At 44.4% G+C, this 25,684-nt stretch overlaps 1 protein-coding gene across 2 annotated transcripts; it reads right to left on the reverse strand.

The window, feature by feature from the left end:
* Positions 1-2: 2 nt before the first annotated feature.
* On the reverse strand, positions 3-24,036 carry CCT8 (chaperonin containing TCP1 subunit 8). Of its 2 annotated transcripts, XM_040338846.1 has the most exons (16): positions 23,875-24,036; positions 19,951-20,041; positions 18,337-18,416; positions 16,599-16,748; positions 15,430-15,610; positions 15,279-15,340; positions 14,887-15,024; positions 10,790-10,968; positions 10,643-10,709; positions 8,743-8,830; positions 8,483-8,598; positions 5,910-5,981; positions 4,896-5,060; positions 2,502-2,621; positions 1,296-1,388; positions 180-223 (listed from the first exon to the last, which is right to left on the reverse strand). In XM_040338846.1, exons 1-15 carry the CDS (start codon positions 23,932-23,934, stop codon positions 1,296-1,298), a joined length of 1,662 nt encoding a protein of 553 aa, XP_040194780.1. In that variant the 5' UTR covers positions 23,935-24,036; the 3' UTR covers positions 180-223. The 2 variants fall into 2 exon arrangements, with proteins under 2 accessions (XP_040194781.1, XP_040194780.1); XM_040338847.1 differs by lacking the exon at positions 1,296-1,388 and having other exon boundaries at positions 3-223.
* Between the last annotated feature and the right edge of the window lie 1,648 nt (positions 24,037-25,684).

Consider the following 25,684-nt stretch of genomic DNA (forward strand, 5'->3'; position numbering starts at 1 on the left):
ATTTGTAGGGTGAGTTGGTACTTTATTGTACAGTATTTTAACTTAAGTGAACAAAATCTCAAGGGGCAGCTGCAGCCGAGTATGAAACACACGGGTAACAGTCCATAAGAGCTAGGAGAAAAGCACAGATAAATACGGAGGGGGTTCAGTCATTCTGGTCATCGTCCCAGTCCTTTTTACCTGCTGGTGCTTTTGGACCACCTGCAGGTTTTGCCATAATAATCTAATAGAAGGGAAGAAAAAATAATATTTAATTTTAAAGCTTTTTTTTTTTTAATCACCAAAGAAATGACAAATATATATACCAACCGCCCTTCTGTACACCCCCATAATTTTAACAGGATGCCTATTCAATTTAGGATGCAGGCAGTTCACTGGAGCAGCCGGGAGGGCAAATTGCTGAAACCAAATCCCCTGTGGATACATCCCCCCCCCCCAGCAGTGCAGCTGGCTTCTCCTCCTATCCCTCCTGCTGGCTTTCAGCTGCTGCAGGAGAGTCACAGGAGAATAAGTTCCAGTCATTTCTCCCCAGTTAGCCCCTCACGATCCTACTTCCCCCGGCTCCAATCTCCCCTTTGTGTAGCACCGGGGGTGTCAGGGTAGAGAGCAGGGGGCAGTAAATTGCATGTTCACCAACCCCTTAATTTCCTGAATGAACACACTGAGTAATCAGTACTGATTGCGCCTGTGTTCATTCATGACTGAACCATAGTAAACTGTATTCTATGCTTCAGTTTAACAGCAAGCCTCTTGTGTTCATTCATTCTGAAGTGCGACTGATGCTGTAGAGAAAGGGATTGAGAATTCTATGTTCTTAAAGGGGTTGTAAAAGGTAAATGTTTTTTCACCTTAATGCATCCTATGAGCACAGATTTGGAATCTGTCAGTTTTTATTGCCATATGTGGCCCCAATGCAGATTTTTGCTCACTTCCTGTCCCAGTGACATAATTGTCAACGGGACAGGAAATGATGAAAACAGGCTACACAAGATGTAACAAACGTTCCAACTCTTCTCCACTCTATTCAAAGCTTTTAGCTAGAGTTACACCTTAAAAGCACATTTCTATAATCATGTTAGAATGTGTGGCAGTAAGTTCTGGAAAGGTCATGCAGTGACTAAAGTTACAGTTGTGCAGTCTTGAGATTTACATTCATACTGAAGTCGCTGCACAATCAGATTTTATGCATTGTGTTGTCCTACACATAGTTATTATCACACACACTGAACACCAGGCGGTTAGTAGTGAAGTGTTTCCATGCAGTGTGCACTCCGTGCATTGCACCACAAGAGCACCTAGTTATCTGGTTCATCCTGCCAGTCATCTTTATCCCAGTGTCCTTGCTGCTTTGGGGTTTTTGGTCCACCGGCCGCTTTAGCCATTATAATCTACAAGGTTTTAAACAGTTCAGCATGAACAAAATAAATAAAAAAACAAAAAAGCAGCAGGTTTCCCATCAGAGTCCAATGAAATCAGTTTCTTCTGTTCATCCTTCTCAACATCATGATTAAGAGTATGAAAAGACATTACATATCACATTATGTGGAAAAATAGAAATGTCAAAATGTTACGATATCAGCAATAGTATTGTACCAAGTTAGCAATCAATGAAGAATTTTTTGAGTGAAGGGATACCCCTTACTGGATAACTTATATTATTAAAGATCTAAGCTTTTGGGATGTCTTAGCCTGCATTCATACCCGAGGAGAGGGTGATGTGATCTAAGGAAGCCTAAAAGTGTGCATCTTTAGAAACAACCACTGGCCAGTGTAGTTAATTGGCCAGATGAGAAATCCGCTATACCAACATGGGGTTTATAAACATCCTTGTTTATACACAGTGGGTGTGTGCACCAGGCACATTCTCACACACAGTTATTAGATTGCACAGAGCCAATCAGAATGGCTCTGTACCTTATGATCAGTGAGAAGCAGGAAGAAGCTCCTTGGTACAGTGGATTTATTTTACTTAACAGCACGACCACTCATTAAAATAGTGAAAAGGGGGGTCCATTTATTGGCACATATCCCATAAAAGGGGTGTCCTGTAGTCCAACAGTGAAGAACTCAGGTAGGGATGACCACACTGCTAAGGATTTCAGTGCACCAGAGGTAGCATTGTCAGCTGACTACAGTTTGGAGCTCACTGGATTTCTGGCAGTACAACATGTATTTATATTTGCAGCTTTTAAAAAACAGAACATGGGAAAGTGTGCATGTATTGCAGACAGACATACGCTGAACATGTTTTTCATTGCTGAGGCACACATTAAAGTGCCTATAATTGGGGGGGTAATTAAAGTAAGCAAAAAAAAAAAAAAAATTCCCTCCACCTGACTGTCATATACCACAGAAAGACTCAACATAGCAATGCCATGTAAGAAACTGGAAATATTTTACTGCTATGGGAATGTAAAAATGTACATGTTGGATATAAAAATAAAAACACACAACACATATGAATATTCTTGCCATGGAGTGTTACTTTTTATACCACTTACTTGGTCTACTCGGAGTACAGTGACAGCTGCATTCAAAGCCAACTTAATGCCCCAATGTTTCCCCAGATAAGTATCAAGGACATTACACTCCAGCATGTCTTTCACGGCAGCGCTTTCAGCCTGGAGATCACAAAACAGTTGTCACAAGTTGTAAATCAGAATGATCACAAATACAGATTTTATTGCAAACGTAAAAAATATCAAATACAAGTAACAACAGTGAATAGATTACACAGGTCCCAGTGTCTCTAGGCTCTGTGTATATATGCAGCAAGTCCATGAAGGTTTCTGTAATGGAGTTGTAAGGACCTGGCACTTGTGTATAGGGCGCCCAGCTAGAATAGTGCGCTATACTCTATATAGGGTGTGGCATGCCCCCTTATACACCCCCCTGAAACTCTCTAAGAAATTTGAATCCATTATAAACTCTTGTCTGGGGACATAGAAGGCACAAGCTAGCTTGGCCTATCCTTAAAAAACCCACATCCATGGGGGGGGGGGCCTCCCTTTCGGATTTTCAGGATTACTACTTGGCCTCTCAACTCTCCCATTTTTATTATTTTAATACGTCTGAGCTGCCCCGGTATAGATCCCTGGTTTGCAATGGTCCATCCAGCATATACTCCTATTCAAGCCATTCTACAAGGGGAGAAAACACATCAACGATCCCCCCGGTATAATGAAGGGAATGCTTCTGCATCAAAGGGTATGGGGAATCGCCTTAAAGAGACACTACTTTCAGGTCCTACTATTTGGGCCTCATATGGTGTGATCTACCTGCACCAAGTCATGACTGCATCTGGGCCTAAAACATTCCAGGTCACTTAAAGATGAATTTTCCCTTCTAATCCATCTACCGTTTAGATACTTTCAGCTTCGTCATGCGCTGCGGACCCAGTTTGCGAATCTTGCAGCCGCACTAGACACCCCCTCGTCCTGAATGATATTTTGGGCATAGAGCCTTCTAAGCTCATTTCCACTCTTTACTATTAGACTTCCAAGTATCATGGCATTGACAAAAGGCTAAAACCACATTGGGAGCAGGATGTTGGGGCCATTAGTGACTCAGACTGGGAGGAAATTGTTGAGGGTGTTAAAACAGCATCTCCTAAAATATCGGATAGGTTAACAACTAAACTCGTTTTTAACCTACACGTAATCCATCATGCCCCCTGGCACATTCTACCATCTGATATGGAACTGTCCCAATATGCAAACATACTGACGTCAAGTTGTCTACTGTAAAAAAAAAAAAGAGGGGGGGGGGGGGCTCCTGTGATCCTGGACCCCAAACTGTCTGCTGGGCTTATTGCCAGATGCAGAGGTAGACAAAATTTCTGTCCACATTTATGTAGAAGACTTTTTGGCATGGAAGTTTGTGGCCCGGACTTGGATGCAGGCTTTACCCCCAATTCAGAACTGGAAAAAGGATGTCTATGATACTCTTCCATTTTAGAGACTGATCCATACCCATAGAGGGTGTCCACTTAAGTACTCCAGAGTGTGGGATAGGCGTTTGGGAGATGGCGAGACCTGTACTTAACTGAAATATGTCCATATTCTGACATCACACCCCAGGGATGTACCATTAGTCAACAGCTTCACCTCCCCATTTTTACAGTAGGTTATGTCCTGGTTCCCAGGAGCCGAAAATAAAACTTACCATAGAAATATGTTTTTTCTCCTCCGCATATTGTGGTGGAGCTCCGGAGGGGCGTTGGGAGTGGATCCACTCTCTCTTCTCCCCTCCTACTGTGCTCGTTCTCCTCCCCCCCCCCTCTCTGTCCCCCTTATCTTATATCTTTCTCCCCCTGTTTTTCTCTTCCTCTCATTTTTTCCTTTCTTGGGGGGGATTTTTTTTTTCCCCTTTTCTTTTTCTCCTTCTCTTTCCTCCCCTTCTCTCTCTTTTCTTCTTCCCCTTTTGTTGTGTGACCTTTGGCTTGCCATGATACACTATTCCTCGCTTATTGACCTTGAACGGTACCCTGCACCACTTTCCCCCTTCGCACCAGATTGGGAGGGGGGGTGAGGGGAAAACTGGAATTACGATCCTCCGCCCTTAGTCGCTTCATCACACTCTGTGTACCTCAGTTCGGGTCTGGAAACTTAAACTATTATGTTATGTTGTATCATGTAGTGTACCTTATTTGTAACCTTATGTCACTCTTTGTTATGTGATAATTACTATATCACTTTTTGTATGCTGCATCTTGATTGAATAAAAACTTTTATGAAAAAAAAATAAAAAAAAAATATGTTGTTTTCCCTATCTGAATTGAGTGGATCAATGGGACCGTGACAAATGTGCCCTTTTATCATATTTGACATATTAAAAACTTGTTTTGATATGTGCATTTCTTTGGAAAAAATGAAGAGTGCTCTCTATACACTTACCTCTATATCAAAGCCAATGTTTTTGTTCCCTTCTTGGTGTGTAGCGTACAACTTGGAGAGCACTTCATTGGCTTTCACTCCAGAGTTCTCAGCCAAAGCTCTCGGTATAGACTCCAGTGCCTCCGCAAACTTCTTAATTGCATATTGGTCAAGTCCTGGGCAAGTCTGCAAGAGGAGACATCTTTGGTAAAAACCAAGTCAGTTACTAGACAGCAGGCCCAGTAAAGCAGAACTAGACGGCAGGCCCAGTAAAGCAGAACTAGACGGCAGGCCCAGTAAAGCAGAACTAGACGGCAGGCCCAGTAAAGCAGAACTAGACGGCAGGCCCAGTAAAGCAGAACTAGACGGCAGGCCCAGTAAAGCAGAACTAGACGGCAGGCCCAGTAAAGCAGAACTAGACGGCAAGCCCAGTAACGCAGAACTAGACGGCAGGCCCAGTAAAGCAGAACTAGACGGCAGGCCCAGTAAAGCAGAACTAGACGGCAGGCCCAGTAAAGCAGAACTAGACGGCAAGCCCAGTAAAGCAGAACTAGACGGCAGGCCCAGTAAAGCAGAACTAGACGGCAGGCCCAGTAAAGCAGAACTAGACGGCAGGCCCAGTAAAGCAGAACTAGACGGCAGGCCCAGTAAAGCAGAACTAGACGGCAGGCCCAAAGTTAGTCTCAGTATACCCAAAAAAGTCAGACAAGGATCTTGTTATTTTGCAGCATTGAGCCCCTGTTCACATCAGTGTGATTTGCACTCCCGATTTCACGGTGGCTTGCAACTTCATTTAACAGACGTCTATGCAAGTCACAATGAAACCAGCAAAAAGTAGAGCAGGAACCCTTTTCATAATCTCTGCAACATGAATCACGGCGATATGAACGGTTCTATTGCCAGCAATGGGGTGCGACTTGTCATGCGTTTTGCAACCGTCAAATCACATGAGTCACACCGCTGTAAACGGGGGGCTGAAAGTGAACCTGGGCAGGACGGTTTTTGCCAACAAAATATATTAGTGTACACAGTTACCTCTCCATATGACGTAATTTGTTTTGCCAGCTCAATTTCTGTTGCTCCGCCGCCAGGGACAAGTCGCTTATCCTACAAATAAAAAAGTAAAAAAATGCAATTAAGATTCAAGGTTCTGAAAGGGAGCAACATTTACCAAGTTTAAGGAACATACTTCACAACAGCTTAAAAAACAAAACCTCAATGGAAATAATTAAAGCCAGGGAAACAACTGCCAGATTTGTAAACAACATTGCAAAAAGTGGAATTTATGCACTTCTGGTAAAAAAAAAGTATGTAAAAGTATATTTATGGCTCGATCACACCATGTACTATGGATAGTCTGTGTTCACACTGCAGAAGTGTAAAGTCAATTCAGTTTTGTGTAGCATTGAATTTGTTTACACAAAAATTACTCATTATTGGGCATAAATAAATACCAACTAAGGTAAGGTGACCAGATTTTTAAAGTGAAATCCGGGGACATATTTTTTTTTTACTAGTAATGGCAACAATCAGCGACTCCCTGCCCGTCGCCGCCCGCCTCACAGCCTCTCAAGTCTTACTCTCCGGGCCCCGGCTACTACTGGATGGGGAGCGGAGGAAGATCACTCCGCCAGGGAAGGCAAGGAGATAGGCAGGTGGCTGGCCAGGATTTGAGCCAAGGCAGAATAACATGGGAGCAAAGCTGAATGGGCATGCACCCGATACTGAAGAAATATTCCTTCCGCTCCGACCAGCACATGATCATCAGAAAGGGGCACAGATAATGGGAAAAATACAACCCTCCTATGCTAGTAGGCACGGCCGAGCGGGGGGGGTGTAATTCAATTTTTTTTTATTTTAATTCTGCACTGACTTTCTTTGAAATTGCCCCTGCCCCCTATTAAATCCAATCTGGGGACAAAACCAGGGACAGACTTGGTCCAGGGACAGTGTCCTCAATCAGGGGACTGTCCCCTTAAACTGGGGATGTCTGGTCACCCTAAACTAAGGTGTCAAAACACACCATGTACATCGAGTTTAGCGCGCACAGATGCAACGTGTTGCCAAATACTTTGTTTTCCTTAACCACTTGGTGACTGCCCTATAGTAGCCGCTCTGTGCAGAATCACATTATATATATATATATATATATATATATATATATATATATATATATATATATATATATATATATATTTACATACATACATACATACACACAGATATAGATATATATCCACACACACACACACACACACACCATTCTGCACTTCCAGGTAGGAAGGCATGTGTGGCTTCTGCTGCGATTAGCCAATGGATGCCCGCTGGCACCTGCTGATGGGCGAGGAGACCCAGTGGATGGAGCTCTGCATATGTAAACAATGCAGAGCTCCGTCCTGTCAGCAGGCATGTGCTGGATTTGGTTTCCCTGTAAAAAAAATGCAACACATTCCTTACCAAGGCTGGATTCACACTTATGCAGTTTTAGTTCTTTTTGCATTTCGCAGATTTGCACTAAAGAATGTGTTCCATAGGAAACCATGTTAAATGGACTGTAGTGCAAAATGCAAAAAGCACAGGTGAAAATCCAGCCTAAAAGCACTTGAAAGTAAACACAAAAACACTGGCTAGGCAGACAGTTAACCCTTTGATCGCCCTAGATGATTAATTCTTCCCAGCCAGTGCCATAAGCACAGTGACAGTGTATATTTCCTAGTACTGATCATTATATTAGTGTCACCAATGTCACACAGAGGAATGGCGGCTGCTCTCACGCTGGATCGAGAAGGGGGTAGCTGCACTCAGAAGGTTTTTCACCTCAACATAAAGAATGCATTATAGGAAAAAAACTGAGCCTTTAGAACCACTTTAATGTGCATTTACTGTGAATTATGGCCACACTCGTACCATCATGGTGCAGTGCCATTCATTTTGAAGGCCAACTGAATGCACAATTACAGTAGCGTGCCACACTTTCCGCATTGCAGGACAGTTTGTTGCATTAAGAAAAATGTACGTGCGATTTTCCTTGTGTAACAGTGCCATTCAAAAGGAGCAGGCTGCATTAACAAAAAATAATTCCAAACATTAAGCCCCCATTCACACCAGTGCAACGTGTCATAAGATCTGACAGGTCCAAATCACATGACAAGCCGCACCCTATTGTCTGCAATATAACTAATCAAATCGGTGCAACTCAGACTTTACGGTGCCACACGGATTTGAAAAGAAAGTCCCTGCACTATTGTTTTGCAATTTCATGTGCGACTCCCATAGACATCTGTGAAGTCGCACAAAGGGCAGCCAAGTTGCACCTGAAGTCGCACTGACCTGAAGCTTTGAAATCATACGATTTAATTTAAGTTACAGAATTTCAAAGCCGCATTCAGTGTGAACGAGGGCTAAAGTAACTTCTTATGTGAAGGAGCTATAAGGGTACAGGCTCCAGGTCATCACCCTGAGCTTGCCTCGAATGACCAACTCACTGACTTAGAACAAACAAGTCAACATAAGGAGCACCCAGAATTTTGATGCCTATGGGTTCCATTTATACATAACATTTAGGTGAAGCAATAAAACATTCCGCAAATAAAAAAGTTGGTACTTACTCTTGTGAGCACTTTGAAAGTGTTGACAGCGTCATCCACGGCACGCTCCACATCATCCATCAGGTTGTCAGTGGAACCGCGCACAACAATGGTTGCAACTACCCCATCTTCTTTTTCTAAAGAAACAAAAAGTACATGCAACATATAAGACCACCTATAAAAAACACACAAGAATCAAAATTTCACATCCATAAATAAAATATAGTATAGGGGAGTCTCCAGACAGAACTGCAAAACAAACTTTGTTTCAAGACACATACCATGTTTAAATACAACAACTTGTGTGTCCCCAAGTTCAGACAAGTACACACTGTCACAATGTCCCATCTCTTCTGGAGTAGGTGCCATCTGCAGAAAGAAAAACCATTAGGATGGATCATCATCAGATCATGTAGGAATATGCCTGACAAAAAGCATGTCTTGCCCCAAAAGAGATACTTCCCTCCCTCTGCCCTTTCAGTAAAACCTCCACCGCCCTTACACATTTAAAATAACGGTACTGCCTCCCTTAGGATTTGTCAACATGCAAAATGTTTCCTAATCATGCAATGCATAAGATTCAGGCACACAAAGCAATAGGTCCGGGTCCATTTTCCAGTGTGGTCTATGCTCTGTCTGGTTAAGGAAAGCAGCTCACATGGTTCCATTCAAAGCTCACTACATGGTAAATGTCACCAGTGTGTGAATATGGGCCGACACTAAGCCTAGGTTCAGACTAGTGTGATGCGGGAACCAGCCCGAGTACATCGCCGGTTCTCTCATCGCTCCTCTCTTGCAGGCAGATCACACTGCCCTCTGCATGTATCAATACATTGTTAACGACACACCCATGATCGGATCGCAGTGCGAAGTGTGAACCTGCAAAGGAATCGGATCACATGGGTGAGAACACCCAATGCGATCCGATTCTTGTGCAGGGAAAAAAAACAAGTCCCTGCACCTTTTTCTGTGCGAATCCAATGCAAGTGCAGCCATACAACTGTACATTGCTCAAACATCACATGCAATCGGCACCTGCGGTTTGGGTGCGAATCACATGCAATGTCAGAGATCGTACTAGTGTGCACCCAGGCTTAAAGTGTTACTAAAGCCAGAACCCTGCATTCACTATATCTGGTCTCATACAGAACATGGAAATGCATTTGTTTTAGTAAATATAAACTACAAAAATATATTTTCTTAGAAGTCACGGCTGCTATATACTGCTATCAGTGTCTGGTTAAAGCTTGTGAGGAGTGGGAAGAGGCGGACAGGGAAGCGATACACAGGGTGTTGTTCCAGGCGAGGAAACTCATCATGGTTCATTGGAGAGCTGATGCTCCCCCGACCCATGCTGAGTGGATTGCCAATATTGGGACAACGATGAGGATGGAGAAACTGGTATATCAACACAGGGGTAATGCCCACAAGTTTGAGAAGTTATGGGCAAAGTGGCTGGATGTACCGGGCCTAGCCCCGGTGGACTTGGTGATGGATAGGTTGCTGGGTATTAATGTTGGGTGAGACATGGAATGGGAGTGGATGACACGAGAGCGCTGTCCGGAGTGATGGTGGGGGGGGGGGGGGGGGGGGTTTACCTCCAGAATGGGGTTGCTATATCTGTACATGTTATTATGGCTTTGATCTTTATTTCTATTTTTGTTTATGTCCCCGATATGTCGAGGGGATTATGTATGCCTTGTACCTCTGCAAACTAAATAAAACTTTTGTTGGATTTAAAAAAAAAAAAAAAAAAAAAAAAGCTTGTGAGGAGTTGTCATTCTACTCTGACTGTCCTTTGAGGCTGCAGGACCCTGACCCACTGTCTGGACAGTGCCGATTAGCCCTATGCACCTCCCCTAGCCTCTATCTTATCAGAAGATATATTGGGGACAGTGAAAGAAGGGAAGGATCAGAGGAGACAGGATCAAACAAACAGCCTTTTTACACAGAGGATTTACTCCTTAGGTTCCACAGTGAGTATAACAAGCATGCTTTACTGCATATGCTGACTGATTTTACTGTTGTGGGTTCAGTAACACGTTAAGCTGAACAGAGTGGTAAGATTCAAATACCTGCTTAGAAAAGAAAACCAGTAGGAATGAACACAAAAATGTCCCCCGACTCAACAAGGCAATACCCAACCATATTGTATTTCACACTTATAAATCTGATACTTACTAGTCTGGGCAAGGCTGTGGCACAAACCGTTTTACACAATCGTCTCAGGTCCCATTTAGAGTTCAACCTACACAGTCATGAAAAAATTAAGTTAGTAAACAAAAATAAAACAAAAACTAAAGCCGAATCAAATGCAACAGCTCTTACCTAACCACCATGAGGTTGTACTTGTTTGCATAGTGCAGCGCCATGTCTGCCACCTTTCCACCAGTCACTATAATATTGACACCAGTAGCAGCGATTGCCTTTAAACTATCCTCCATCATATTCTCCTCCCCTTGGCTGAAATTCATTAGTTCCTTGGCGCTGTTTATCAGTACGGTTCCCTGTTATGGATAATGAAATAACCTTACAGATTAGAAGAGGTCCATCACAAAACCAACTGTTTGCTGCAGTGGAGACATGCATTGTACAGCAAGAGAATATAATCGCCACCAGTTATCACAAGAAATGGCTGCAATATTAAAAGGGGAGAAGTCACTTTTTTTCAAAACATCATCTGGGAATTCTATCACTTATGAGAAAGAAAAAAAACTTAAAGCATGGGTGTTCAACCTGTGGCCCTCCGGTTGTTGTGGAACTACAAGTCTCATCATGCTTGTAACCGTTAGTAGGGCTGCGCATCTTCACCGGTCTCACGATTCGATGCGATTACGATTATCAAGTCCACGATTCGATTCGATTCGGCGATGCATCACGATGCATCACGATTGCAGCGCAAGTGCGCATGGCTCTCCCCCCAAAATACTAAAGGAGATGATCAGAGACTGCAGACATGCTACAGGAGATGATTAGAGACTGCAGACATGCTACAGGAGATGATTAGAGACTGCAGACATGCTACAGGAGATGATTAGAGACTGCAGACATGCTACAGGAGATGATTAGAGACTGCAGACATGCTACAGGAGATGATTAGAGACTGCAGACATGCTACAGGAGATGATCAGAGACTGCAGACATGCTAGAGGAGATGATCAGAGACTGCAGACATGCTAGAGGAGATGATCAGTGACTGCAGACATGCTTCAGGAGATGATCAGAGACTGCAGACATGCTTCAGGAGATGATCAGAGACTGCAGACATGCTACAGGAGATGATCAGAGACTGCAGACATGCTACAGGAGATGATCAGAGACTGCAGACATGCTACAGGAGATGATCAGAGACTGCAGACATGCTTCAGGAGATGATCAGAGACTGCAGACATGCTACAGGAGATGATCAGAGACTGCAGACATGCTTCAGGAGATGATCAGAGACTGCAGACATGCTACAGGAGATGATCAGAGACTGCAGACATGCTACAGGAGATGATCGGAGACTGCAGACATAGTACAGGAGATGATCAGAGACTGCAGACATAGTACAGGAGATGATCAGAGACTGCAGACATAGTACAGGAGATGATCAGAGACTGCAGACATAGTACATGAGATGATCAGAGACTGCGGACATAGTACATGAGATGATCAGAGACTGCGGACATAGTACAGGAGATGATCAGAGACTGCGGACATAGTACAGGAGATGATCAGAGACTGCGGACATAGTACAGGAGATGATCAGAGATTCAGAGATTGTGGACATAGTACAGGAGATGGTCTATATTTCTCCTCCATACAGCCCAGTCCCTGCAGTGACAATGACTTATCACAGGTGACACATCAGATTCCACTACATGCCCGTACCCCCCCTGTGTCCCCGGATAACAGCACCCCCTCCTCCTCAGTACTTACATGCTGTTCTGCGCAGTGCGCACACAGGATGATTGGAGGGAACAATGAGGAAAAATACATGATTTTGCCTGTGCATTTTCAGTGTGTTTTTATGTGCTGACATTGTCATCAATACGCCCTTTAAAAATGCACAGATGACAATGAACCCTCAATAAAAATATCAGTACAGCGAGGACTACCGTGTTATTTATTTTCTATTAAAATTAACACATTCCCAAGTCCTCGCTGTACTGACATTTTTTATTGAGGGTTCATTGTCATCTGTGCATTTTTAAAGGGTGTAAATAGGGTGAAACTCCCCTTTAAAAAGTGCACAGGAATACACATGGCTGCTGGGGGGCAGGACTCAGGGATTACATTCCACAACTGACAGAGCCCTGTGAGTTTCACTGCACTGCACTGTCTGCTGAAATTTCACTGACTCTTTGCACATTCCAGCACACTAGGAGTTAACACAGTGGAATGTGCAGAGAGTCAGAGAAATGTCAGCACAGGCAGAGCATGTGTAGGAATCAGACTGCTGATAAAATACCTGTGATACTAAATGCTGTTATAGCCAGGGCTGTAATGTGCTTTTTACAACATATGCAGAATCATCATACCTCATGTCTCCGTGTGTATATTACTTTCCCCTCATGTGACTCCATGCTCGGACCTGCCTCTCATCTCCCCTGATGTCCGTTCTCAGCCCCGCCCATCGTCTATAGCTAAAGTAACAGATCACAAGAGAGGCAGGCGGGGCTGAGATCAGAAGAGACGAGGGATGTGAGAGGACAGAGGAAGAGAGAGGCGGGCCGGACCATGGATCACATGATCGCATGTACAGTTACTACGGAGCTACGAGGTATGAATCTGCATACATTTTTAAAAAAAGCACACAGAGCGATTGCCACTTAATGGATTACAACGCGCATTTATAAAAAAAAACATTTTAAAAGACCTGCTCGGAGCGATCTCCCGGGAGGGGCGGGGCAAGTCGGGATGACGTCACCCGACATCGATTATTGGGGTCACATGCATCGATGCCGAATCGGGGGGCCCCGAATCGCGATGCATCGATTATATTCAACACCCCTAACCGTTAGTGGCCTGCAATGCATCATGGGACACTCCCCCCCCCCCCCAACAGCTGGAGGGCCTTAGATTGAGCACCCATGTGTAAGTGATATTGAAGCAATTGTAAAGTTTTTTTTTTTTTATAAACAGGTTATATGCACCTGCTCTGTGCAAGAACTTTGCACAGAGCAGCCCCCAGTCCTTTTCTGGGGGTCACCCGGTGGCGCTCCTAGCCCCTCTTCATTGGGTGCCCCCACGGAGAGCCGCTTTCCATGGGGGCACATTCCAGAGTCCTGCTGCTGCGTCCATTGACACAGACAGCAAGACTTGGCCCCACCCCCTTGTCACTGGATTTGATTGACAGCAGTGGAAGCCAATGGCTCCTGCAGCCATCAATCTATCCAATGAGGACAGAGAGAGGCTGGAGCTGCTGGGCTGTGCTCGGTGCTGGAACGATCAAGTTCAGGTAAGAAAAAGGGGGCAGCTGCAGCACAGAAGGTTTTTAACCTTAATGCATAGAATGTATCAAGGTGAAGAGCCAAAGACTTTTCAACCAAACAGAACTTGATCTCCTCTGAGCTTCCTCCTCATATTGCCACTCGCTGACTGATTACAGGGATCTATGGAGTCCCGCTGGAGTCTCTGCCAAGTGCGCACTCCTGCTTAGAACTGCAGTCTTAGTGCCATATGCAAAGTAAAAAAAAAAAAAAAAAAAAAAAAAAAAAAAAAGAAGACACGGAGCCAAAAACATCTCACCTCCTCCATATCTGTGACCAAGGTCTGTTTCACACGATACTTCTGTTTGAGCATCTATTTTTTCCAAACTTTCGCACAAATTTGCACGCATTTTAGCTCAAACATTTTTGAGTTGCTGGTCTGCAGTATATAAATTGGCATTTGTGCGTATTTGCGCGCCCGAGGCGTAAATTACCATTACCATTCTCCTCTGACATCAACAAGTCATTTTTGTCCACAAAGATATTTTCTCTTTTTCAGGCCATTTTCTGTAAACTCGAGAGATGGCTGTATGTGAAAATCCCAGTAGATCAGCAGTTTATGAAATGCTCAGGCCAGTCTATCTAGCACCAACAGCCACACCATGTTCAAAGTCACTTAAATCCTCTTTTTTCCCTATTCTGATGCTCGGTTTGAACCTCAGCAAGTCATCTTCACCACGTCTAGAAGCCGAAATGCACCCGAGTTGCTGCCAGGCGATTGGCCAATTAGTAAATTGTGTTACTAAGCAATTTAACAGGTTTACCTAATATAGTGAGTGTCCGGTGAGTGTATGAAGCAGCACTGCATAATGCCCATCTATAGGTTACCATATATACTGTATGCATACGGCCAGTGGGAAGAAGTTAACCTGTGAAGTGCGATTACTGCTGGTGGCACAGAACTCATTATAAGGCATGAGTAATACAGAGCGTGAGATAAAAAAGCATTACCTTTGTTTCTGTGACCGTGTTATCCAAGGGACAGGAGTACACTGCAATTTTAGCCTCTTTAACCGATGTGACATCTCCTTCTGTTTCTTTCTTGAAAACCATACCATGCAGCACAGAGGAGGAACAGATACCAGACCCCTGAAAAAATAAATAAAAAATAGATCAAATCAGCGAAACACAATTATCTAACACATCCCTGTTGATCTCAACATAAAGAAGCAGAGAAGCCAGACAGCTGATGTGTGATAGCAACTACAAGTGGGATTTACATTTTCCGAGCCTTATTATTTAGCTGGCTGCTACAGAATTCTATATGAATATATCCATGTCTGTATGCAGCTATTTATTCCAAATTAACTTGGTGCTTCAAAAAACAGAAAATGATAACTTACCAAGATTTTGCAGACTCGGATGTTATCAACATTAAAGTTACCAGATTCAGGGAGGACAGACACTGTAAACACAAGAAAATGGAGTCAAACAAGGGAGTATACATTTAAAGGACATTAGCTGGTCCAACCATAAGAGAAGATTCAATCTTACCACACGCCTGAGCTATGAGCTTGGACAGGAATCCCTCGTTACCGTACTGTTTGCTCATAATAGAGGTCTGTAAGAGGGAGGCCACTTCATCAACATCATGGAGGTTCTTGGCAGAGCTACAGACCAGATCTGAGAGGATCTCCAGAGCTTTCTTGGAGGCCTTTTCATAGCCTTCAATCACCTATATGTACAAAAAAAAAAAAACATGTACTGAAGTTGGCATGTAGATTATCGGAGCAACAAGAGTTCACATTGCATCAAGAGATGTCACACAGAAACCTATCCCTTGACCTCCGATATATGTTGGAGGGGCTGTGGCCAGAAGGGAACGTTCCTGCATATATATTATATATATATATATGTGAATTGTCCACTGCTAATGCTCTTTTGGTCCATAGGCATGTATCGGATGGTCTAGGTATCAATCTCCCCGATTCACCAAAACACCTCCTGCTTCATGTTCCCCCTATGCCTCGATATAAACAGATACGCTCTCCCTCACCTTTTCAATGCTGCAAAACGCCTCATACCAATACACTGGAAGAGCTTGTGTAAGAGGATGCAGGAGATTATGGAGGAATAGCTAGCTACCTGTAAGGGTACCCCAGCAACATTTTATTCCACTTGGGCAGCCTGGAGTACATTACTGATTCTGCCAACGTCTTCTAATCTGGATATAGAGTTGTTGGCCCTTGCAGACACTGCATTTAAGCAGATTGTCCAGGTGGACCAAAACTCAGGAGTCTGGGCACTGGACGTGTGTGAACTTTTGAGAACTTTTTTTGGTGTGAACATGGGAGCGGTAATTTTTCATAGTTTTATTTTTTTGGGGGGGATTTAGATGTTCAAAGTCTATATTGTTCAATTATAATCTTGACTTTTTATTTTTTTTCTCCTGAACCTCATGCCTATTGTCATATTACTGACTTCCATGTAAGCTACTCTGCCCTTTCTGTCCACATAGATCCAAATATCTGGGACAGACAAGGATTTACATTGTGAAGGTTTTTATCAGTTATCTTCAAGGCTCATCGATTGCCTGGAGGCTGGAGATAATTATTTATCTTTATTTATGTACGACTTAAAAATGAAAAAGAAGAGAAAGAAAAGAAATAAAGAAAATGTAAAACGCAAAATGCTAGCATGCTGTACAACAGACCGATCCTGACCTCAGATACAGACAGGCCCATCCGAAGAAGCTCCTCGGCCAACTCAAGCAGTGCACCAGCAAACACCAGTACGAAATTAGTGCCATCACCAACTTCCTGCTCCTGCATATGGGATGCCATGACAACCATCCTTGCAGCCGGGTGCTGAACCTGCAATACAAAATAAAATTACAGAAACACTTTGAAATAACTTCACCCTACTTAAAGTTATTATAGATTTAGAATGGTGCTCATCCCGACTACACTGAAAAGAAACATTTGTGAGAAGACTCCTTATTACAGGGGAGGCATGCTAGACCTATTCTGCACAAAAAAAAAAAAAAAAAAAAAAAAAACACACCCCCCTGCTTGTTTGCAACCTTTAGAACAATATTGGGAAGGAGAGTATAGTTCCACTTTAACCACTTGCCGTCCGCTTCAAAGCAGTTTTACTGCTACAGGGTGGCAGATGTGCGTCTGATTACACATACATACATATATATATATATATACACACACACACACACACACACACACACACTTTTTTTCAGTGGGAACGCAGTTCCGTCACCCCCAGAACTGAATGTATGCAATGGCAAGGGGTGCTGGGGTATGATGATCTACTGGTGTTGGCGGTATATCTGATATATCTATTGCAGGATAGGATCTTTTGTTACTGGGGGGCATCAATAGTGACTGAATAACATGTATAGCGCTACACAAGGCGCTTTCCTAATCCTTCAGAAGAGGTGGGTCTTGAGTTTTTTCCTGAAGGCCCGATGGTTTTCTTCCATGCGGATATCTGTTGGTAATAGTTGCTGGAAGGGATCTACTGTTTGGGGAGGGGTCTACTGTTCCTGGCTGCCGGAGAGCCCATTGATGCTGGCAGCTGAGCGATCTGTTTCTGCTGGGGGAGATCTATTTTATTGGGTTTCTTGTTATTACCAAATTCAATACAAATAACTTAGCACTACAAAATGATACTTGTCTCTATATTCTCTAAAAGGGGCCATACTGGGATGTGGGTAGAGGGCGGAACCAAGGGTCAGTGCTCAGAGGTGGGTAGGGGGCGGAGACACGAAAAAAACAAGACTGGGGGGGGGAGTTCCTGCACCTATTCTGAGAATAGATTCTGTGTGGGGCTAAAATCAATCTCTTCCCCTAGTAAAAGCAGCACATATAATAAACACTGGCTAGGCACACATTTAACCCTTTGATCACCCCTGTTTAACCCCTTCCAGTGTTCGTAGTGACGGTGCATATTTTTATCACTGTACTAGGGTCACTGGCTCCCCCCAAAAAAGTTGTCAGAATGTGTATATATATATATATATATATATATATATATATATATATATATATATATATATATATATATATATATATATATATTTTTTTTTTGTAGCAGAATAAAAACTGGCCTAAATATATCAAAAAATGTTTACTTTATTGCACATATTTTATAGCAGAAAATAAAATAAAAACATTTTCTTAAAAATTTACTTTTTTTTGTTTACAACGCAAAAATAAAAAAAATCGCAGTGACATGGATCCTGACAATAACGCCAATGACAATAATGATCCATCTGGAGAATAGCTGGATGCAGTGAGAGTCACTGTTCTTTCCACCCAACGGACCGAGAGCCGACCGATTAGTAGTCACGTAATCACTTAGCTCAGGGCTTACCAAACGAATGGTATTATGAACTTGTACTTTACTTCTGCTAATAAAAATACAAAGTTTGTGATTCGCACTAACCTCCAGCTCCCTAAGAATGGTGGCTGCATCATTAGTAACAAAAAGCTTCTCCAGGTGATTGATAACCATTTTGTTCATCCCTGAAACAAAGAGATAACAGGACTATTAAGACAAAGTACAATGAATGTAACCATGTTACACCCTAGGGTTGGGTTCACACTATTCCCGCATGCGATTCACAGCAGCGGTCCAGTGCATCGTTTCAGGTCCGACTTCAACCCAAATTTGTGGCTGAATTCGGACCTAAAGACGCACAGGTCTCCTGTACACATTTGCACTGGAGATATGTGAACCTGCTCCAAAGAGAGCTGATCAAAATCTCCTGCTATTGCGAATTGGTCGCATCTGATTGCAAAAGTGTGAACCCAGCCTGAATATGGATGCAACAAAAAATGTCAGAAAGAAGGAATAAGCTTTTAATTATAGCTGGAACCTTCCCCTACCCCGGAGTTTACTTACCTCCTAACAGCAGGAGGCTTTAGTGTTCACAACCTTAAAGTAGAAGTCCAGCCTGAGCTCCTCCTATGAATCACAAGATATCAGTCCAGGCACCGCGTCATCCCGACAATGGGAGTCGGGACCTGCCAGGTGTCTGGACTGACACCCGTCTCAGCGAACCGATGAGAGCCTGAGACGGCCGCTCCCGCCTCTCCACAGATCCAATGAGTGAGTAGGGAGAAAAAGAACAGAGAGCTGTGACTGACAGTCTACACCTCTCAGAGACTGGGAAAAAATAAAATCGAGCGATCAGCGGTGTTCGATCGACTGGTTTTCAGTGCAGAGGTGTCGGGGGACCGATGCTGCATTCACCCTTTTAAACATGAGTCGTACAAAAACTGTAGAGCTGCTGTACTAACAATGCTATGTTAATACAGCTATCCCCTCCCCTGGGACATTGTGTTCCGACAGGATGCCCCCTCCCAGAACACAATGGCGGAGAGTGCGGATCAGATGTCGATTTTTAGACCTTTTTCAGTCATGCCCCTTCACGGATTGCTTCTGTCGGACCAGCTGCCCTACACACGGGCCGAATGTTGGATGTTTTCTATTGAATCAGCTGATGCTGCCCGATATTCGGCCCATGTGTACTTGGCTTTAGTGCCAAAATGCTCTTGGGTGCTGATCTAGTGTATCTACTATAGGAAAATGGCTCCATTCAAGTCCATGGGGAGTATTTTGGCACCAATGCTGTAAACAATAGAGGAGGCCGTGGCTGTAAAGAAAAGGAATGTAAACACATAAGGGAGGCTTCTACTTTAGAATGGGTTAGAGCCGTGGTTCTCAACCCCTGTCCTCAGGACCCACTAACCGGCCAGGTTTGCAAGATAACTGAAATAACATCACAGGGGTTATCATTTGCTTCTCAGTGATTGCAGTATTCTAGTCTGCATCTCCCCAAGGGAATACTTCAAATCTGGCCTGTTAGTGGGTCCTGAGGACACGAGTGGAGCACCACTGGGTTAGAGGTATCCAGACGAACAGCTAGGGTTTATCTTCATGAAAGTGTCGTTTTCCCTAAAAGAAAAAGCTTATTATGAGGTCAAGAGAAGCATAGTATGAATTTAGTGAGTTTACATATATAACACTGACAGATTCCACAGGGAACGGACTTACCATTGGGTCCATATGCAGTGCGAGTGGTTTGGGCAAGTTCCTTACAAGCCTGGATGTTTCTAAACACAGCTTCTTCTAAGCCAGAATAGTGCTGCAAATAAACACACACAAGGGTTAAACCACATGGATTATATGCAAACATCATCCAGTGTGGGACTATACCAGTAAGTACTATCCACTACAATTGAAGCTTACCCTCATTACTTGGATGCCTAAAGTGTGGTAAACACTAAGCTTTTCAGGGGGAGGTTGACAGGTGGTGAGGAGAGGTTATGTTGCCTCCTCCCCTCCTCTTTTAATCCCTTGAGGCTGGGTTCACACTATTACACTACTTTCATCCTACTTTGCTCTGCTACATTGGTCCTACATTTATCCTACATTGGTCCTACATCCATCCTACTTTCATGAACAGGATACTACTTTGGTCCGACTTCAATGATATTCAATGGGCCTGAAGTAGTATCAATGTAGGACCAAAAGTAGTACAGGGAGCATTTTCAAAGTCGGACCGACTTGTGTCGGACCAGTTAAGACGGCTCTCAATAGGGAAACATTGATTTTCACACGTCATGCTACATGAGGCTCCCAATGTAGGACCGTTTGTCGGACAAGTGTGAACCCAGCCTTAAGGCCACAGCACAACCATGTACATTACACACAGGTGTGGCACAGCCGTTCATTCATTCAAATGGGCTGCGTTGGGGGCCCTACTGTCCACCGAATGTGGCAGGGTGTTTAAATCTTGCCATGACATGCGTACACCTCTGTCCGCTGCATTTGCAGCTTGAGGGGGAGTGGTTGGGGGGGGGGGTTGACCGCCCCCCTGAACCCCAAGACCCCATACAACTTTTGTTGTGTGATTTCCTTAAGGGCTCTTTCACACATGCGAACCGTATGTCCGTTTTTCATCCATCCGATCCATTCTGATGAAAAACGGACATACATGTATCCCTATAGGATTGCAGATGAACATCCACTGACATCCGATCCTGCAGACGGAGGAAAATCCTTTTCCAGTGCGTGTTCATCCGATCCTGCCTTAGAGGAGAGCGGAGATCCGACAGGGCGGTCCCTGCACAGTGTGCGGGGACCGCCCTGTCATCTGCCGGGATCAACAGAGCGATGCCCGCTGAGCAAGCGGGTGTTAAAGGTACGGATCTTCACGGGATCCGTACGTGTGAAAGGGCCCTTAGATTTACCAAAACCATGTAGCACAAGGGCCTGCCTGATTGCATACAGATTGAAACTCTTAAGGACTGACCTCATATTAGATGGTTTTGGTAAATCTGAAGGAAATAAATCTACAGAACATTGTATAGTGTGTATCCAGCTTAAATGTAACGGAGAAGCTTATAAGGTGCCGTGATTTTGTACATGCGGGGGTTACAGAGATGAGGAAGAGCTCATGGAGAGTTGGAGAGGGGATAAACCCCTTCCCAGTCAGTGTCATTAGTACAGTGACAGTGCATTTTTTTTTTTAGCACTGTATTAGTGTCACTGGTTCCCACAAAGTGTCCGATTGTCCGCTGTAATAATAGAAGTCCCGCGAGAAGATGCCGATTCCCGCTATTACTGTTATAAAAAATTCAAGTATATATCCCATAGTTTGTAGAATCTATAACATTTGTCACTGTAAACCAATCAATATACACTTAAAGGGGTTGTAAAGCTTCATGTTATTTCACCTTAATGCATCAAGGTGAAAAAAAAAAAACACCTTGCAATCTCGCCCCCCCCCCCCCGTTTTACTTACCTGAGCCACGACACTTGAGGCGGCTCTTCGTTGGATAATTGATAGCAGCACAGCCATTGGCTGCCGCCAATCAAATCAATGACGCGGCGCGCCGGGGCCGAGAGATACAGTGGTGGCCATAGCCGCCAAGTGTATCACATGGGAGCACAGCCGCAAGCTAACCCCCTTGGGAGAGCGCTTCCCAGAACGGGGGGTTAGCTTTTGCGAGGAGGAGCCAAGACAGCCGCCGAGGGACCCCAGAACAGGATGATCGGGGGCCACTCTGTGCAAAACAAACTGCACAGTGGAGGGAAGTATAACATGTTTGTTATTTAAAAAAAAAAGTATATACCGTATTTTCCGGCGTATAAGACGACTTTCTAACCCCTTAAAATCTTCTTAAAAGTCGGGGATCGTCTTATACCCCGGAACCTAACCTTACCTTATCCCAGAATCGCAGCCGTACGATTTTTCAAAAGCCGCGCCTCCTACGTCTTCTGTTCCGTGATAGGTGGAAACACTCAGCTTCCCAGGAGGCACTGTGTTCAGTGTCCGCCTATCACGGAGGCCCTCTCGTCTTTGGCGAACACTGAACACAGTGCCTCCTGGGAAGCTGAGTGTTTCCGCCTATCACGGAACAGAAGACGTAGAAGGCGCGGCTTTTGAAAAATCATACGGCCGCGATTCTGCATGTCTTGGGATAAGGTAAGGGCACAGTCTGGCATGTAATGGGGCACAGTCTGGCATGTAATGGTGGCACCGTGAGGCGAGGCATGACTAGTAGGAAGGGGGTAGTCTTATACGGCGAGTATATCCCAAAACCAACATTTTGGCTGGAAAATTAGGGGGTCGTCTTATACGCCGGCAAATACGAGAGATTATATATATATATATATATATATATATATATATATATATATATATATATACATACATACATATACATACATATATACACACACACACACACACACACCTTTACAACCCCTTTATTTGAATTTTCAACCAAACATATGTAGAATACATATTGGCCTAAACTGCTGAAGAAACGTATTTATTTTCATTTTTACTGGATATGTGTTATAGCAGAAAGTAAAAATGTTTCTGTTTATAAACGCAAAAAAATAGGTGATCAAATGTCACCAAAAGAAAGCGCTATTTGTGGGAAAAACAATGACAAATGTACAGCATCACACGACAGCACAATTGTCACTTAGACTCAGTTCTTAGTTGCGTATAGAGTTTTTTTTTTTCTTACTATCTGTGCCCCTGTGAGGGAGAATCGCTTTCTCTCCGTCATGTCCATTATAAGAAAATCCCTCATTGTTGGGGTGCCACCAGAACAGGAATAGAGGGGAAATCTTCCAATGGGGACACCAGTTCTGGTGACACTTGGATTCCCTGACTTTGGAGGGATTTCCTCTCACTTCCTGTTTCGGTTATGGGACAAGAAGTGAAGGGAAATCTCCCCTATGGGGCACAGATGACATAAAAAAAAAAGCTGGCCCTCCCTTAGGGCTCTTTCACACGGGCAGGTCCGCCTGTGCCAGTTTTTTAGGCGGACCTGAACGGGCGCTCCGTGCTCCTCTATGGAGCCGCGGATGTCAGCGGTGACATGCCCGCTGACATCCGACCCGCCAAAGTGTGACGGAGGAAAAACCTACTTTTCCATCCGTCTGGCGGATCGGGTGAACACGGACAGACGGTCCGTGTTCATCCAATCCCCCCATAGGGAAGCGGAGAAAAGACAGGGCGGTCCCTGCACAGTGTGCGGGGACCGCCCTGTCATCCGCCGGCTCAGCGGGGATCAACGGAGCGATCCCCGCTGAGCAAGCGGAGGTTCACATTACTGATCCGCCCCGTGTGAAAGGGGCCTAACTCTCTCTGATATGGAAAATAAAAAATAAAGTTTAATGTGGAGTCCCCTCCATGTGGGGTCATTCCTTCCATACAAAAATGAATAGGATCCCCGGGTGATGTAACCATGGTGATGAATGGTCACCTCAGGCCTGTGATACGATCAGATCCCTCCGTACACTCCCTGTACATTGCACTCTCCCTCCTCATAGTCCTGTACTGTGTCCCCCTCCCTCCATGTGACATCTCAGTATGGAGGAAGGCCTCGTGTTCTGGAACCTTCCATGTGCCGCTCACCCCTCCCCTCCTCCTCTCTACACCCCGCCAACTCTCACCTTGGCTCCATCCTTTAGCATTTGGGCGAAGCCCGGGGCTTTGGGGACGTGCATCGCCATGTGTGCGGTTCCGGTGTCCGGGGAGAAGAGAAGAGACTCGGCACACCACACAATCCACCGGCGAGGAGACAGGCGGAGGACCACAATGCACTGCGACACAGGCACGACTAATCTATCCGGAGAGCCACTGAGCGGCCTGTACAGCGGGAGCAGAGGAGGGAAGAGCGAGCAGATCGACGTGATCGGGGCGCGGCTATACGTCCTGTACACTGAGAATAGCGTGGTCACTATGGGCGTGAGATCTGCACTACAAAGACTCACAGATTCTCTATACATCTATAATTCTATATCTATAGAGAGAGAAAGCACTATATATATATACTGTATATATCTATAGAGAGAGAGATATATATGCTGTATATATCTATAGAGAGAGAGCGATATATATACTGTATATATCTATAGAGAGAGAGAGATATATATACTGTATATATCTATAGAGAGAGAGAGATATATATACTGTATATATCTATAGAGAGAGAGAGAGAGATATATACTGTATATATCTATAGACAGAGATAGCGAGAACTCACCAAATACTGAAAGAGATATATAACGTATATATATCTAATGCTATACTGTGTATATATATTTATATATATGTCTAGAGAAAGAGAGAGCTATACTGTATATAGAGAGAGAGCTATACTGTATATAGAGAGAGAGCTATACTGTATATAGAGAGAGAGCTATACTGTGTGTGTGTATATATATATATATATCTAGAGAGAGAGCTATACTGTATAAATATATATATCTAGAGATAGAGAGCTATACTCAGTGCTGGGACAAGGCCATTTGGTGCCCAGGGCGAAGATGGCAAACTGCGCCCCCCACCCGTTTTTAAGAAACGCTGGCATTTGATGGGGCAAACTGGCAGCACACTGGTGGCAATTGATGGGGCAAACTGGCAGCACACTGGCGGCAATTGATGGGCACACTGGCGGCAATTGATGGGCACACTGGCAGCAATTGATGGGGCAAACTGGCAGCACACTGGCGGTAATTGATGGGGCACACTGGTGGCAATTGATGGGCACACTGGTGGCAATTGATGGGCACACACTGGCAGCAATTGATGGCGTACACTGGAAGCAATTGATGGTTACAGTGGCTGTGTTTGATGGCACAGTGGCTGCATTTAATGGGCACAGTGGCGACAATTGATGGCACAGTGGCTGCGTGTGATGGGCACAGTTTCTGCATGTGATGGGCACAGTGGCTCTGTTTGATGGCACAGTGGCTGCATTTGATGGGCACAGTGGTTGCGTGTGTTGGCACAGTGGCTGCGTTTGATGGGCACAGTGGTTGCGTGTGTTGGCACAGTGGCTGCGTTTGATGGGCACAGTGGCTGCTTTTGATGGGCACAGTGGCTGCTTTTGATGGGCACAGTGGCGACAATTGATGGCACAGTGGCTGCGTGTGATGGGCACAGTTTCTGCGTTTGATGGGCACAGTGGCTGCGTTTGACGGCACAGTGGCTGCGTTTGATGGACACAGTGACTGCGTTTGATTAGCACAGTGGCTGCGTGTGTTGGCACAGTGGCTGCGTTTGATGGGCACAGTGGCGACAATTGATGGCACAGTGGCTGCGTGTAATGGGCACAGTTTCTGCATGTGATGGGCACAGTGGCTTCGTTTGATGGCACAGTGGCGACAATTGATGGCACAGTGGCTACGTGTGATGGGCACAGTTTCTGCATGTGATGGGCACAGTGGCTGCATGTGTTGGCACAGTGGCTGCGTGTGA

The sequence above is a fragment of the Rana temporaria genome, chromosome 2 (genome assembly GCF_905171775.1).
Source record: "Rana temporaria chromosome 2, aRanTem1.1, whole genome shotgun sequence".
Taxonomy (NCBI): domain Eukaryota; kingdom Metazoa; phylum Chordata; class Amphibia; order Anura; family Ranidae; genus Rana; species Rana temporaria.